General features: G+C 39.5%; 1 protein-coding gene across 1 annotated transcript in view; it reads right to left on the reverse strand.

The window, feature by feature from the left end:
• Nucleotides 1–18073, reverse strand: part of R3HDM2 (R3H domain containing 2) — a 125347-nt gene that overhangs the window by 37304 nt on the left and 69970 nt on the right. The window contains 2 exon segments of the mRNA XM_074374579.1: nt 216–257; nt 4723–4921. Of these exon segments, the coding sequence (XP_074230680.1) occupies nt 216–257; nt 4723–4896 (216 nt within the window). The 5' untranslated portion in view covers nt 4897–4921.

Genomic DNA, 18073 nt, shown 5'->3' on the forward strand with positions numbered 1-18073 from the left:
AATGGAGAAGAATAAAGCCTGACCTTCCAAAAGGAAATGTGTGCATGTGCATTCGTGTTTGTGTGTATGTATGCATGGTCACAATTAGGGTACAAAATGCAGGCAAAAAACTTTGTCTATACATAATCCAAATAAACTAGATTATCAGGGATAAGTCCACTTGTGTAGTGTACTACTAGTAATACTAGAAAATAAGCTAGAGAAAGGGCTCTCACCTTGGCTCTTTTCCTGGCATGACCGTGGTTGGATGTCCGCCTCTGTCAGAAGGGGATTAGACAATATTAAAGGTGGGAGAAATCAACACTTAAGTTAAAAGCAATACAAGTTTAAAGAGAAAAAGCACAAACTGTAAAACCATTACAACAGCCAAACTACGATAAGATCCATTTGTTATGGTTGTCCCCTGTGCTACTACTCTAGCAACTGTAATGTGGAACGGACCACAGACCATCTACAGACAAATCATCACTCACCATGAAAATAAAGAATAGGAGGATACTGACTGGTTGGCTTATTTCACAGATTAATAAAAATTACTTTTGGATAAGCCACAAATCCTCTCCTGATTAGGATGCTTCTGGAAATAACACTACTATAGCATGACAGAGTGATTTTTTCCCCCAAGCTTGCTCAAAGGAGCCCCTTTAGCTCATAATGGATATGAAATATGGCCTCTAACCATCGCTTAAAATAACATCTTTATAGAACAATGCATTCAGAGTACTAACTTAAGATACTCAGAAGACCTGACCCCATGGCTGCAAAATGGAATGAAGGCTCTTCTTGCCAACTGCCTACCTCCTGAATATGAGAATTCTTCCAGTTCTAAGCTTCTGGTGGTGGCTTTTACAGCCTGTCTGGGTCAGGGATATAAGATAGGACAGGATAAAAAGAAGGGAGCATGAAGGATATGGACAAGACCTCCAGAGCAAAGGGAAGGACAGTGGGTAAGCAGTAGGGTAGAAGCTGAGGAAGATGAATGAGAGGCTGAGGTGGGATGAGGGGAAGAATGACTAATTAATGTTAAGATTTCTGAATAGCTGAGAAGTCATTTTGGGGGCTTTGGGGAAGAGGTTGGGTAGGGCTATGTGTGGCACTTAGGGCTTCTAAGATGTTTGCAATAGAACTCACTGCCACTGGGGTGTGGAGAAAACTGAGGCTGGTGGGTGGAGGAAAGGAAACAAGACAGAGGCAGAGAACTAGCATGGTCCTGGGTAGGTGAGGATTTCTCTTTCCTTTGCTCTCTTCATTAATTACCAAACAACACTGCTACAATGCAAAACTGAGAACTGCAAAGATGGATGAAAGAGTAAGACACGGTGGATCTGGTCAGTGGCAAGATCAGTTGCAGTAAGGGAAGAGTCATAGTTCAGGAATATGAAGCAGTATTTGTCACCATTTTTTCAAATAAGTAATAACACACAAAAGACACAAACTTTCAAGAGTTACAAGGATAGTATATAGAGTAGTAAGTGTCCTTTCACAACTGCCCCCCAGCTACCTGCATCTCTCCTAAGGATCAACTAGTATTGGATTTCTCGTAATCTTTCCAGAGATCTTTTAAGCATCTATAAGCTTATAGTACATGTGAACACACATTTTTTTAAAAAAACCAAATAGAAGTATATTGCAAACATTGCTCTGAAGTTTGCTTTTAAAGTTTTTTCCCACAAATATCATTCTTCAGAAGAGCTACTGTTTTTCTTAACAGCTGCGTAATATTGCATCGTGTGGCCACACCATAACTTATTTTACCAGTCCCTTACGCTGTACCATTTAGGGTGTTTCTGATCTTTTGTTAGTATAAACAATGCTTCAATGACATTGAATACATCAGATATATTGAATATATCTATAAATATGGTATATCTGGAGTCCAATTTAAAATTTTATAAAATATTGCCAAATTACACTTCAAAAAGTTATACCAATTTATAACCCTATAAGCAACGTATGTCTGCTTATTTCCCAGAATGCATAGTTTTCATTTAATAGTCAAACACATATTGAAAGCCTAGTATGTATTAGGCACCATGCTAACTACTGGAGGACACAGAGATAAAAGACACAAACCTTGTCAAAAAGGAACTCATAATCCTGTTGGAGAAGCCAGACAAATAGACAATTACAACATAGTACATTTAGTGCACTACAGAGGTACTCATGGAGTGCTACAGTAACTCAAGTGTCTAACTCAGACCTAGAAGTTCACAAACTTACGTGATCACAAATACTGGGTGCCTACAAGGCCAAAGACATACAGTGGTGAGCCTGAACTGACCTAATCCTGAGCTTATCATTCTGTGAAGGAGACAGACATTAATCAAAGAGCTACACAATATAGACTGCAATGTAAGGTTGTCAAGGAAGGCTCCCTGGAGAAAGACACATCTGGATTGAGTTTTGAAGGATAAATAGGTACTAGACAAACGTTGGCAGGGGGGCTTTGGGGGTTGGAGGAGGTCAGGGAAAGAATACCAAGGAGGGCATTCTAGGCAGAGAAAGTACGTACAAAAGCATGCTTTCCCCAAACATTTTATAACAGGGACCTATTTATAACAGGGACCAGGGAATCAGTTAATGCTGAAGCACAGGATGCCAGAGGTAGATGGATGGCAGGCAAGGGACTAGGTTATAATATGCCATGCTGACAAATCTGGGTTCTTAGCCTAAGGCAATGAGACACACAAAAAGTTTGAAGAGAATTAACACAGTCAGATCTTTATTTCATAACCATCTTTCTAAAGCAGTATGGTAGGTGAATCAGAAGGGATTACAAGTATAAAGGCAGAAAGGCTAGCCAGGAGGCCATACCCAGCTGGTTATTTAAAGGACACATCTAAGTTCAGTATGTGTTGTCAGGGTTTGCCCATTCTGAACTAAATCTCAGAACCTGTCTTTTACAGCACTGTTTCCATGCAAAAGATGGTCTGAGTTACAACTGCTGATTCCAAGAATATATATCACACAGTATAGTAATCGAATTCCCTTTTCCTCAACCTTTCTAGCTCTAGTTCCTAACAGGCACTCCCCTGACAGCGTCAGAAAGATTCCTGGGGAGACTTCCAAGGTGTGAGTTGGGGAAGGTAGGAGAAAGAGTAGAACTTTTAGTGCTATTGAAGGCGCACATTTGTAGAAGGGAGAGAGCTTCTGAACGGTGGCCAAAAAGAATGGAGACTTTGAAGAAGCAGCAGGAGCTCCAGTAGATGGCAGCAGCAGCTCCACCTGCTCTGGCAGCAGCAAAAGGAGTCAGAGGGGAGGCTGGCTCCCCTCCCAGCCTCCCACACAACCTTTTTGTATATCCAGGTGAAGATATTCTTAAACCAAGTGAGTATCCATAAGGCATATAAAACCTATAGTCATCCTTTCTTTTCTGCCTATCTTCAAGAAGTATATGCAACAGGAGTTCAGAACACCACTTAAAATAGTCTCCTGAGAATAGAGTAACTTGGACCCCAAAGTTCATTTAATTATCATCTTCCATATAACATGACAGCACAGAATTAAACATTCAACACGTATCTGTCCTGAGGATTTAAAATGCATTGCTGGGTATAGTGGAGGCCAGAAGTACAGCTGGAACAGTGGCAGACTGTCTCCACAAACTCTGGAAGGATGGGTGTGGGGGGTGGTGTGGAATGACAACTCACATGCAAAAGATAACGAAGAAAAGCAGCCAGGACAGAGATCTGGCTGACGGTAAGAGGGAAACAGCAGAAAAGCAGGCAGCTAGAGAACAAAATATTCCAGGGAGTTGTCTGATTTTACTTTATCCCTTTATGTTGCTGCTGTCTTAATCGTTAAGGACGACAAGGCCTAGGTGAATTGAATTGTCAAAAAGAATCATGCCTCAAGTTTCCAGACCCTCCAAAATGTTACTGCTACTACTCTTTAAACTAACTTAACTACAATTAGCAGTCTATCTCCTAGGTGTATTATAATAAAGATCAGTCTCACCCCTGGGCAGGAAGAAAAGGATTCATATAATTTGGGCTTGGGAAACAGGAAACTAGTAGTGACCACAGGGAAGAAAACTGGAACAGGTAGGCGAGAGGAGGCTCAGATCCAGGCTGGCTGGGCATCAGAGAAGAGCCCTGCAAGAAGCTGGGCTGGCCCTCTACTGCCATCCTACCTGCGCTGCAGTACGAATTTGGATGGAAAACAACATGGCAACCAACGAGTAAAATTCTTCTTACTTACATTTACCAAGTGGCAAGTTCAGAGACTATTTCTGACCCAGAAAATGCTGACTGCTTTAACACAACCAGGATAAGAATTTAACACTGTGTATAAAGCAAGGCAAATCTAGTTTTAAGAGTTTATTGCATAAGCCATATACAATCAATATTAAGACAGCAACTACATAAAAGGATGAATTAAAATCAGACAACGCTCTGAAATATTTTGTTCTCTAGCTGCCATTGTTTGAATATGTCTTTGTATACAGTTTATTTTTTGATAGTTAAAAAGATATCAAAATGTAGCAAGAACCAGTGTAACTCAGATCCAAATGGATTAGGGAGTTCATTCTGTTTTCTTTAGACATCATGTGGACTCTGACAGAAAGGGAAGGAGATATTTCCTGAGAGCTGAAGTTGGGTTTTTAGGGAGAATCACACGTTTGTGTACGTGACTGACTTCCCAGAGATGCCCAATGCCCCCTGTAGTGACATTTCTACTCGGGCAGAAAGAGTGTGCGTATCATGCACTTTTAATCCTTACCTGTGTCTCCTGACGCAAACTGGTATCTTCACTCTCTTTCTCAGTTTCTTCCTTGCTTGGAGCCTTAGATATAAACTTGTTTTTGTTTACAGATTCTTCCACCAGTTTTTTTTCTGATTCTTTCATTATTTCCAGCGTCTCTTGAGTAGTGTTACTGCTAGACATCTTCTTCATAGAACGCAGCAGCCTCTATGGACTCCTGAAGAAACATCAGATGCATTACAGAAGGAGTGCGTCCATACTCACCCATCTGCAGGACTTGCCCCTCACAGTGACGTCTGCAACAGGTTCCCTGGAGCTCAGTAGAGGCATCTTTTGACAAATGCTGCCCCTAGATTAATTTCACTAATTAATTTTTTTCACAAAAAGCTTTACTGAGGTAAAATAGATATAGACTGCATACATTTAAAATGTACAGTTTAATGAATTATGAAGCATGCATACACCTGGGAAACATCACCACAATCAAGACAGAACGTTCGTGACCTCCAAAAGTTTCCTCCTGCGCCTTGGTAAGCCCTCCCGCCTCTTCTCTACCAGCCCTAGCCAACCACTGATCTGCTGTCACTACAGATTAGTCTTTATTTTCTAGAATTTTACATCATACATTATCAGTTTACTCAGCATAATTATGTTGAGATTCACCATGATTCAGTTCTAAAGCAATGTAGTATGAGTCCCCTTGTCGCTTTATTTGCCCTCCCTTGTTCCCTACAGAAGTTTGCTCACATTTTCAGCTTGAGCACTCCACAGAGTTAACTCAGGAGACTCTCTTCAGAAAGAAGGAAAATATAAAGCTCTATTCAATACCAGAGAGGATCACTCTCCTTTCCCAAGGGAGAACTTTCAGAGCTACTACAAACCACAACATTGTTACCAGCTTCAAGTGTCTCCCCCATCAAAAAGCAGCAAAATCAGACAACGGTTACAGAATCTTAAATTCTTTCCTTTATCTTAAAGCAAGCTGAAAAGGCAAGAAGAGAACCTTGTCATCTGTCCTTCGAAAGACTGGGTTTCTCCCTGGGGGAAGAGAGAATCTCTCCTTTGCTACTCATTGTCTGGGTTCAGTCGCTCTAGTGCTTCCCAAAGACGCACAGATTTGTGGTGTCAGGGTGGCTAGCTCTTTATCATTTGCTATTGCTACCTGAGAAATACTGTAACGAAGTCAACACACTAATTCAAGCACACACTCAGAAACAGATATTAATGCTCCTTACAGAAATTCATGTCCTCAACAACTGTTGAAGTCAAACACGCTTAGCTTCAACAATGGCTTGTAGAGGTTTCTCCTCACGTGGATTATAAACTGTACTTGAATTGTGAATATTTCTTTCCTTTCTTTAAAAAGATAAGACTGGAAACCCTCCCAGATGTCATGTCTATTCCATGTGACCCTAGAAACCAAGATAAACAATGCTTCAAGAAAACTGTCGTACCAAGTATTTTTTCCTCCTTCAAATCAGTTTAGAGGATAAGACCCAAAATGCTCTTGAGAAGCATGGGTAACCTCATACTGGCATACACTTACCTCGCATAGGACTAGATAAATTCCCTTCAAAAGGCCAGAGAGTCATTCATACAATCATAGTCATACAGCTGAATTTAAAGATGAGAATTACTGGAAGAAACTGACTACAAAAGAAAATGGCTGATTTTTAAAAATTAATTGATTCAGTACCTAGAGGCTTCTATAAAGAGCTATAACCTACAGAGCTCTATGGGCCATTAGCTGTACATGGGAACTACACACACACATATATTGGTTTTTCTTCCCTATGAGTAGATCAAGCCTTCATTCTCCAGTTTGAAGGACAGTGAAACTCAGTATGTGCCTTTTCTATATATCTTGGCTGCGAAACATCAATAAAGATCTGAATTGGAAGAGTTCTTAAGACACAACCTCATGCAATCTCCTCTATCCCTCTCAAAGAAGAACTCCTTTCTGTAAGTTCTGAGAGGGGCCTGCATGTCTCTCCTGGAGAACTCCTGGGGCAGGATCATCTCACTATTCCTTAAATACTCTTACCTGTTATATAGTTGCTTCCTATAATAAGCTATGAGCTGTTTCAGTCTTGATCCTTACTCTGCCTTAGAGTCACACAAAATTAAATTTATTTCTTTTACCATATGATAGACCTTCTATATTTTTCTTTTTCAGGCTTAAATAGCCTTAGATCACTCTGTCAAAGAGAGAAAGTGAAGGGAGGAGAGTAGGGGTATTGGATAAAGGTGGTCAAAAGGTACAAACTTCCAGTTATAAGGTAAGTAAGTTCTGGAGATGAAATACATTATGTGATGACTATAGTTAACAACGCTGAATATATGGTGTATTTGAAAGTTGCTAAGAGAGTAAATCCTAGAAGTTCTCATCACAAGAAAAAAAATTTTTTGTAACTATATGAGGAAATGGATGTTAACTAAACTTACTGCAGTAACCATTTCACAATATATGTATGTCAAGTCACTAAGCAGAACTTATACAGAGCTATATTCAATTATATCTCAATAAAAAAAAAAAAGAGAGATGATATGGAAAAATATAAAGCAGCTGGTTGTTGCTTTTTCCAGGATGGGCCTCAATTACCAAATAGATATATCTGTCAAATCAGAATGACAACTTTGCAGCCCCTCTTCATATGTAAGTCAGAAGAGGCTCAACTATATGGACACCTAGACTAACTTCATGGTACCCAAGCACTGTTACTCAGCCAAAGCACTAATAAAAAAACAACTAAACAAAAAATGATCTTTTGTAACAGCCACCTGTGGAATGTGGTCACATATTCCAACTTAAGTTGTAGGGAGCCATATGGTTTCCTTCATTCACTGGGAAACAGGAAAACGTGAGCCTTAGATTCTTTAAGGCATCCATAAAACAAACAGTGACTAATGCCCTCACCTTTAAGAATTTTGACAGTCATTTCCACCGAGACTGCTGGCCCCTTAAAGGGCTGTATAAAACAAAGCAGTTCTTCCTCTGAGGAAGAAGGAAGCAGCAGTCAAGGGAAGAGCACAGCAGTGCACCTCACCAGCTGCCCATCCAGAGCTCCCCTTGCTCCCACATTCAGTCTTGCCCAGATTTTCTTTTGGTGTGGCTGAGGACACGTGATAAGAGAAGGAAGGTAATCCTATCCCCGAGCCCTAGGAGGTGGATCTTAGTTAGCTAGACTAATCGTGGTAATTCTGTTTCCTTTTTGTGACTGGGTTAGGAAGGGGCAAGAGACTCGGATCATCACCAGTGAGACACAAGAGACCTTGCTGGGTGGGTGGCTTTAAAGAGAAGCTTCCCATTGCATTTAGGAAAAAAAAAAAAAAAAAAGCCACTAGAAAAATGGTTATCTGCTGAAGGTAGTCTTTTGTGCAGATGAAGCCTGGACTGCAATAACCTGCCAACAGATGGAAAACGGTGGAGCAGAGAGATTAAGCCAGTAATGACAGGTCAGAGTATTACTATTCTAGAGTCAAGATCTATCAGGAGATATATGGAGCTCAAAACTGTATTTCTTGAGCTAAGGCTCTCTTTTGTTCTCTAAAATGACCTTTAACTACAGTCATTTCCAGCCCTGCAATCTAATGCAGAAGCCTCTCCTTATTCTCGGGGCATAATGATTCCTGGAAACTATTTTTTCTGGGCCCAAACAAAGACAAAAGTTGCAGCCAACGGACAAGACAATTTATTAGGAGGGAAAAAAAAGTTTAAGGAACAAGAATAAAGCCAGTAGATGAGCGTTAAAAGGCAGAGAAGTAATTTCCACTCTGGATGGTTTACTTAGTACAATATAGAGAGGAAATTAAGGATTTGGGAAGTTTTTTGGTGGGAGAAGAAAAAACGAACTATTTCATACGTAACTTGACTAGAACAAAGCAAGACAAGAAGCTCCAGGGAGAGCCTAGATGTGTGCTCCCCTCCAACCTACCTGTGCACATTGTACCTTTCATCTGGGCAAACAGCACAATTTTAAGGCAGAGTGTCTCCTGAGGATACTCAGTGCCGTAAAGCTGCGCAGAGGGGACTGTGAGAGCAGAGGGCAAAGAGAGGGAGTGAGGAAATAGGATGATACAGGGGAGGATGACTGGGAGCCAAGATCTGGCAATTTTTTCAGGGAGAATACTGCATATTCCCTATAAATTTTTTGACTGCCAAGGTAAGTACCTTCCAGAACACAGTGAGACTATATATCCTTCCATCAACACTATAAACAACTTTCTAGGCATTGTACCAAAAAGAATATATTATGCAGGGGACACCCAGAGACAGTAGGGCAGTTTCATTTTCTCTCTTTTCATCCACGGCCAAGTAGAGAGAATGCAAGCAAGAAGACAATAGCTAGAGGCTAAAAGTTCTGACTTACCCTGTGGTAAAAATCCCTGTAAACTTTCCAGTCCTTTTCTAATTTATATGTCAAGAGTAAATTACTCCTAACTGATACTCATATTAAGAAAATATTTAAAATCTACGGCCTCAGGAGAATGGATAAACTGTGGTATATTCATATAATAGAATACTAGTCAACAATTAAAGACTGAACTTTTGGTGTCTGCTTTCCCCTGAGGACACATGATCAAGTAAGAGGATCTATTCTTGAGCCCTAGGAGGTGACTCTTTATTAGTTAGGCCAACACTGGTAATTCTGTTTCATTTCTGTGATTTGTCTGAGAAGAAACTAGTGATTCAGTTATCACCAGTGAGACATGACGGGACCGTGCTGGATATATGCTGACGTACACAAAAACATGAATGGATCTCAAAACTGTATGGTAAGTAGAAGAAAGTGGATCTCCTTCCCAAAAACCATGTACTATATTAAGTCCATTTATATGAAATTCAAAAACGGGCAAAACAAACCTACAGTGGTTTAAATTAGAAAGTGGTTGCTTAAGGTTTGGGGGTAAAAGATTGAAAAGAGACATAAGGGATCCTTTAGGAGTGATGGAAATATTCTATCTTGTTTGGGGTAGCGGTTACATGGGTGTATACAACTGTCAAAACTTATTAACTGATTAAGATTTGTGCATTTTATTGTATGTTATTTAAACACACACACACACACACACACACAAAATCCCCTTAGGAGTCAAGACAGTGGGGACAAAACATCCATAGGGTTAAAATGACAGGTTGAAAACAAAACTGTCTAGGTGCTCAGGATGGCAAGCCAATTCTTACATTCTCAGACACTGGAGTTAGGAGAAAAAGAAAAAGCATTAGTGGTTACTGAGCATGATTATGAACCTGCTGCTTTATGCACTTCAACTCACACCCACCAAGAGTAGTCAAAGAATGTACCCAAAGTCACACCACTACTAAATGACAGAAGCAGGCCCAAACTCTAGTGCTGATGCTAAAATCTGCATTCTTTCTATGACTTTGATTATTGTTTCTATTCATTATTTTAATCCTCACAAAACTCTTTGTTAGGGCATTTTCTCAGATGAAGAAACCAAAGCTCAGAGGAATTAAGTAACTTTCCTAAGTTAATACAAGGCTGACCCCAAAGCCAGAGTTCTAGGTGTCCCAAGGTAGATATTTAGGAGAGTTCTGGGACGTGAAATACAGGATGGGAGGGGTGCCTAGATCCGAGGCTTCTCTTCAGAGAGTGTCAGCGGAAGACGTATTTTGGGGACCAAAAATGAGGCTTGTAAACTCTCCCATTTTTCCCTTAATCTGGGTCACCCCTCATGACTTTAGATTTTTTATAGTTCATATAGAGTATCTTATTTGGTCTTCTCAAGGTATAAAATACCTCCATTTTACAAATAAAATCCATTATTCAGCACCATACAGTCTGTACAAGGAGCCAGATTCAAACCCAGGTATTCTTGATGCCAAAATCCCATGTTCTTTCCACTATAGTGCCCAAAACAGGACAGAAAACAAAAACTTTATGATAACTGCATGCATGAAAAAGTAAATGAGTCAACTAACTGCCCTTGGGAGAAGAACAGGAAAGAAGGCCCTATGAGGTGTGAGAGATATGGGTCCAACATTCTCTTCTCTTCAAAGAGAGAAAGCAGAATATGGAGGAAATGGAGTGTAAAAGTACTTATGTAACATTTAAAGCTATAGTTATGTGATGGTCACCAAGTCCTTTAAGGATTTCAGAAGTCAACTGTCATAGGTTTCACTAGCACTAGGCCAAGAAAAATAACAACAATAATAATAACAATTGTGCCAATTTTCTAAATCAGAGAAGCATGAGAAAATCATTCTGCTCTATAAATGCAAGCAAAAGAATTCACTGGTGTGTAAGGAAGGCCACAGGAGTTGGCTGATGTCCAGAGCAATTCCTTGGGCAAAGTAAAGAGAGAAACAAAATTAAAATGTTCTGGACATGTGCCCTCTTTCTTTGCTCAGTATCTCTTATGGCTGTACTTGTCCTGAAATAAGGACTACAGGTGCTTTGATCAATGGACTGAAGTGTTAGCTGGGCTTCATTACAGTTTCTATCAGTTTCTCTACATTCTTGGCCAAAAATACCCATTTTACTTCCTTGAGCGAAACAGAACAAATCAAATTTCCTTCTCTTTCAAATGAAGGGCAGCAGTGCTCAAACAACGAGCACCTCTGCTGCTTCCATTTCTTTAGGTTTATCATAGTAATGCCACGAGGAAGTATCACAGAATCTTAGGGATGGAAAGGACCTTAAAAGTTCACACCGTCTTTTCCCACACCCTGGCAAAATTGCTCCCAACTCAACCCAGACAAGACATTCTGGGAAATTGTTTTAAAAAATCACAATTCCCCTACTGTTATGGCATTTCAAGATGCTTTCTATTGTAACTTAAATGCCATACGGCTAAGCCTTTATTGGAGGCCTCACCTGTTTTGGGGGGAGGACATCTAAGCCAACAGTTTAGTATTAAAAGAAATCTTTCAAAATCTAAAACTGAATGTGAGTCTGGCCAGAGAAGTAAGATAAGAACAATCTAATTTCATATGAAGGAATTGGAAACCTTTATTCCTTAAGCCTCTATTGCAAAGGAGAGCCTGCTATTTATTCCCCAATATCCAGTCACCTCTCCCTCAACACAACTCTTGATTTTTAGCTGGGCACATGGCTGCCTGTGAGAAAGCTACACATATCCGAACCTTCATTGTAGCTAAAAATGAGTATGTGACTAGGTTCTAGCCCATGGGAAGTGAAGAGAAGTAGTGTTATATGTTGAACTGTGTCCCCTCAAAATTCAAATGTTGAAGCCCTAAGCCTCACCACCTAGAACTTCAGAATCTGACTATATTTGGAGACAGCACCTTTAAAGAGGTGATTCAATTAAAACGAGGCCTAATCTGACTGATACCTTTATAAGACGAGCAAACTGAGACACACAAAGAGACCCCAGAGACATGTGGGCACAGAGATGAGACCATGTGAGGACACAGTGAAAACAAGGGCATTAGGAAATCCAGGGGAGAGGCTTTGGGAAAAATAAAACCTGCTGACATCTTGATCTTGGAGCTTCTAGCCTCCAGAACTGTGAGAAAATAAATCTGTTGTTTATGCCATCCAGTTTGTGGTGTTTTATTACAGTAATCCTAGGAAACTAATACAAGTAGTAAATACAACTTCTATGAAGTAACCCTACAGGAAGTGGATGGCCCTTCTCTACTTATTCCTAATTCTTGCTGCCATGAATGTATAAGTAAAGGCTGGCACTTTAGCAGCCATCTGGGACTGTGAGATACTAGGATTGAAAACCATAGACAGTGGGGCAACAAGAAACCTGGGTCATTGACTAGACCTGCCCTGGACTGGACTGGCTACCTCTGGATTTCCTGAACGTGAGAGAAAAATACACTTCTATCTTGTTTAAGACACTATTTAAATTTTGCTGTATATATATATTAAAAGCACATACATGCACTCTAAATAATAATAATGGTGGAAACAGTCCTCAACTCCTATAAGCAAGGAATCCAGTAGCAACAATCTGGAGTTTGTATATATTTGGGAGTGAAGAGGTAAAATAAGGGAAAGTTAGTACTTTTATGGAGGATATACAAGCATCACCCTTGTGCTCTAACACTACCTCTGCTGCAAGGAAAAGGCTGAGCATTACTGAAGGATGGGCTATATCCATCAAAACAAAGAACATTCCATCTCCAGAGTGTAAGAGGCAGCAAGCATGTTACAGTGGATAAGTTTATGGACTTTGTAGTTTGACAAGAATTTGGTTATAAGACTAATGTTTCCACAACTTATTCATCATGTAACTAAGCCTTGGCCTCCTCAGCTGTAAGATTGGACATGATACACATCTGACAGGGTCACTGGAAAATCACGAGATAACAAATGTAATGTGCCTGCACACAGCAGATGCTCAAGTAAACATTAGTTCCTCCTAATCCTATTCCACAGTAAGAAGGGAAAGATATTCAGAGACCCCTTTTCTAGGCTGTTCAGTATTGTTAGTATCTTAAGACAAGACAGAAGTGTATTTTTCTCTCATGTTCAGAAAATCAGCACTGTTTTTCTCTTACAAACAAACACATTTCCACTCAGAATTGGCATCCCAGGTACACCCTTTTCCCAATCAGTACTGAACCTACATTACTCTGTGCAGGTGAGATTCTTGCCTATTTTAATGAGAATCAGACAATAAAAGATTGCAAGAAAAAAAAAAAAAGATAAGAATTCTATTTACCCCTTCAGTACTTGAGTTCCTATTTTTCTTGGTATTTTGGTATTTTAAGAAATGCTTTAAAAAAGTCAATTTAGGTAAATGCTTCTTTCAAAAGGAAGAAGTCCAATGTTTGATACAGCTCTAAGCATAGGCCTAAGGCAAGAGAGAAATCACTGAAGAGTGGTTGGTTCCTTCAGGCACATTAGCCATGATGACTGGTCAGGTGTTTAAAGACCACACAGTGTTTGATGGCTCAGATCCCAAGGAGGCCTCACTTCTAGGCTGTTTATCATTGATCACTTTATTGTGTACACAGAGCTAGACACTTTACAAGTAGATATTATCATTTTCCTTTTATAGAAGAGTAAACTGAAGACCAAAATGATCAGGGAGCAAGTCCTGTTTACTCTAATTTGAAAATATAACCAAAATCTGATGACTCCCTACACTTCCACTGCTACTACCCTGGTCTAAGCCACCATCTCTCTTGTCTGATAGCCTTCTAACTGGTCTCTTGCTTCCAATCTTGCTTCCCTTAAGTATTTTCTAAACATAGCAGGCAGAGTAGTTGTGTAAAAACATTTTCAGATCCTGTTATGCCTTTGCTCAAAACGCTTCAATGGTTCTTCATCTCACTCAGAGCAAAAGCTAAAGTTCTTAAAATGACCTATATGACCTTAAATAATCTGACCACAAGTTTGCCTTCTGACCCCATCTCTCTCTCTCTCTTTTCTCTCTCTCTCTCTTTATTTTTTTGACCCCATCTCTTACTATTTCCCCAGTGTATGCAGTTCCAGTCACACTGGCTCCTCCTATGCCCTAAAACCACTTTAGGGAAATTGCTTTTACTGTTCCTTCCGTCTGCCTCGAATGGTGTTCTCCCAGATAACAGCATGGCTTGCTTGCTCAGTCTTTTCAGGTCTTTATCCAGAGATGGTATCTGAATAAAGACCTGAAAAAATTGACCATCTCTGGGAGCCTCTTTCTGGTCACAATAACTAATATTACAAACCCCCAAATACTTTCTATCCTACTTTTCTAAGGCATCCCTAACAAAAAGTTACTCAATCAGATACCAAACAGACTTTGCTCTTCTTTGCTTAACAGATAAACCTGAAGTTTGGTTTTATTCCTCTGAGACAGAAGGTGATGGTATAATGAGAAGCTCACATCTCACTCATAGAGACTTGAATAGTTCAAAGGAGGGGAACAAACTCATGGACCTCTAGAGGTCTCTTTCAATCCTTCAAACCTGTAAGCAGCCAAGCATGGAAACATTGGACGAGAAGAGAGTAAGATCTACCATAATTTCTCAAGTATCCCTAACATAAAATGTAAGAAGAAAAACAAAATACTCTTGACTTTTTTCACTTACATGATCTAGAAGGGGAATTGTCTTTGTATGAATGAATCATTCTCAGTCTCTAAAGCAATAAGGTACAGGAGAGATACATGCCATGATCTGCTATGACAAGGAACTAACACTGAGTTAAGTGAAATCTCCCAGATGTATGGCAATAAATATGAACAAGCTAGGGAAGTGAAGACGGAGAGCTCAGAAGCTACTCCCAGCTAATCCTCTAAGTCCAGATCAAATGGTGTGCAAATATAACACTGACAGGGACTACCATATTGAAGTGGAAGGGAAAGTCGGAAAAACAAGGAAGAAAAAAGCAGCCAATGTCTGACTCAGCTCTAAAGCTACCAAAATAAGCAAGGCAGCTTCAGATATAAAGACAAATCTCCTCTGGTCTAGACAGCCAGAGTTTGACTTAGACTTGGCATAAGCCCAAATGACTGCAGCAGCAGTTCAATTCAAACACAGGTGATAGGTATTTCCCACCATATCTTTTCCCAATCAAATCAAAGTAAGAAGATAATATATTATTACATTGTTCATATTAAACAACAAATTTTCAAAGAGAAGAGGTAACTACCTTATACCATTCTTGAAATATTTTACTTCACAGCTCTATATACAGTTACAGTATTAATGTCATATATCACTGAGTAAATGAATTCTGCAAGGTTAAATGATGATGTATTTATGTTCTAACTGCTCATTGGCCCCTGGGTCAGCCAATCTGATCCAAGACTCCATGGCAACAGGCTCTATCACTAAGAGCTACAAGATGAGATTCCCCTTGCCTTCTCTCCTCCTCCTTCTCTCTCTCTCTTCTTAAATAAAGCGTTTTCCACAGAAACTGCTGCAAATACTGTCAAAGAATAGTCTCTTCAGACAAATAAGAAATGCTGCCATTCTGATATACTAAAGATGAATAGCGGGGGAGGGGGGAGTGAAGAGCAATGACAATGAATCCATGCAAATAACAAGGGATCCCCAAAACTCCAGAGAACTTCCCTTATTTAATTTCAAAGGAGAAATTCAGGAATTCTTGAACTGTGAAAAAGTATCACTAGGATAAATTGTGGAATTAATGTAAGGAAAATGCTGCCCATATGAAATCCCAACATTGAAGCTTCCCATGCCACAATGTACAGAGAAAGCTAAACATTTTAAGACTGCTAATAACCTTTGTAAATTTCCCATAACTTTCTTTGAAATGTTGACATGATCATCAAAACTCGCAGACCTCAGGCTCTTATTCTCAATATTCTCAAACCAGTCAGCTCATACAGTTCCTGTAATTCTATGATGTCTGTCCTCTTTTCTACACTCCTCTCCCCCACCACCCTCCACTATGCTTAGAGAAAAAATTGCTATGTCTAAAGGAAATACAGCAGTTCCCCCCACCCCCTTTTTGCTTTTCATGGTTTCACTTACCCATGGTCCATTGTGGTTCAAAAATATTAAATGGAAATTTCCAGAAATAAGCAATACTTAAGTCTCAAATTGCATGCTATTCTGAACAGCGTAATGAAATCTCGTGCCATTCTACTCAGTCCCACCTAGGAAAGGCATCATCCTTCTGTCCATCGTATCTTGCCTGTTAATTACTTTGTAGCTTTTGGTTATCAGATATTGAAAGTGCTTGTGTTCAAGTAAGCCTTATTTTGCTTTAAAATGGCCCCAAAGTGCAAGTAGTGATGCTGGCCAATATGGATATGCCAAAGAGAAGCCGTAAAGTCTTCCTTTAAGTAAAAAGGTGAAAGTTCTCAGCTTAATAAGGAAAGGGAAAAAAATCATATGCTGAGGTTGTTAAGAATGAATCTTCTGTGAAATTGTGAAGGAAAAAGAAATCTGTCCTAATTTTGCTGTCACACGTTAAAATTAAGTTATGGCCACTGTGCATGATAAGCGCTTAGTTGAGAGAAAAAAAGGCTTTAAATTTGTACAATAAGATATTTTGAGAGAGACCATATTCACAAAACTTTTATTACAATATTCTAATTGTTCTATTTTATTATCAGTTATTGTTGTCAATCTCTTAATGTGCCCAATTCATAAGTTAAGCTTTATCATAGGTATGTATGCATAAGAAAAAGTATAGTACAGGGTTTGGTACTATCCAGGTTGCAGGCATCTACTGGGGGGTCTCTGAACATATCCCCTGTGGATAAGGGGCAACTACTGTAATACATTTGCTTGTCACATTCCACATGCCCATTCCTTCTCCTTCAGCTGTAGATCTCCTTGAAGCAAAGAGGAAACAAGATAATTAAAAAGTAGATGAGACCACACCAAAAAAATCCGTCCTTCTCCCCAGTGGTGCTCATTAGCATTCTAAAGTCCACCTGATGTGTTACAAGGTAGTCTCCTTTCCTCACATGCTTTTTGCCAATAACTGATGAGTATCTCTGGCTGCAACAAGCAACTTTGGTCCCCATCTTCTGGCACATAGTGGTAAGTGAATACTAAGCAGTAGACGTAATCTGAGATATCAGGGTCAAAATTAGCTTGGAAGCTGTACATTTTCATCTGGATCACATTATTGTGCTGTTTTGTTTTAACATTAGTAAACACATAAAAATTAGCACTTCGATAATTTTTAGGTGTCTATTTCAATAGTATTAAGTATATATTATTGTGCATTACAGAAGAAAAAATGGTCTTAGGCACAGAAGCCATGGTGTTAAGAGACTATAGTCATTTCTTCTATGACTATTTACTAAACATGTATTTATTGTACAAGTCACATATTAACAACTACAGTGATTATAAAGAATAAACAGTTAGGAATATCTGATACACCACTGCCCAGTAAAAACAGCTACTGACATGTGTATTTCCAGTATGTTTCTCACACGCTGAAAGTAGTTTCTTGTATGCACATCTCGGTTCCCAAGTAAGTCCAAAGTAGGTGGACGTCTACATCTCGCACCAAGTTCCAAGGAGCCATAAGGGCAGACTAATATGAGAAGTAATAAACAGAAGTCCAGAAATTCCTAGAACAGAGAAAACCTCTTCTGTTTCAAATTTTCTAAGAATTCTTAAGGAGAAAACCCAGAAAAGGGGGTAAAAGCAACTTGTAGCAGGACTCATAAATTACACCAAAGCTAAAAAAATTTGAAAAAGTCACTGCAAAGAAAACTTACACTACCAGGCCTCTCTCTACACTGGTTTCCTGTACACCTTCATAAGAGAACAACAAAACATTTCACTCTGGTCCTACAACCTTTTTTTTTTTTTTTTAAATATGCTGGGCCAGTACATATAGAAGGACAACATCTTCACTGACCTCAGAAGGACAAGAAGTTGCATAAAGAGGATATTTTCTCAGTGATGTCGCCTCCCAGTATGGAAAGGACGCTAATCATAGGAGGCGAT

This window comes from Camelus bactrianus, chromosome 12 (genome assembly GCF_048773025.1).
Source record: "Camelus bactrianus isolate YW-2024 breed Bactrian camel chromosome 12, ASM4877302v1, whole genome shotgun sequence".
NCBI lineage: Eukaryota > Metazoa > Chordata > Mammalia > Artiodactyla > Camelidae > Camelus > Camelus bactrianus.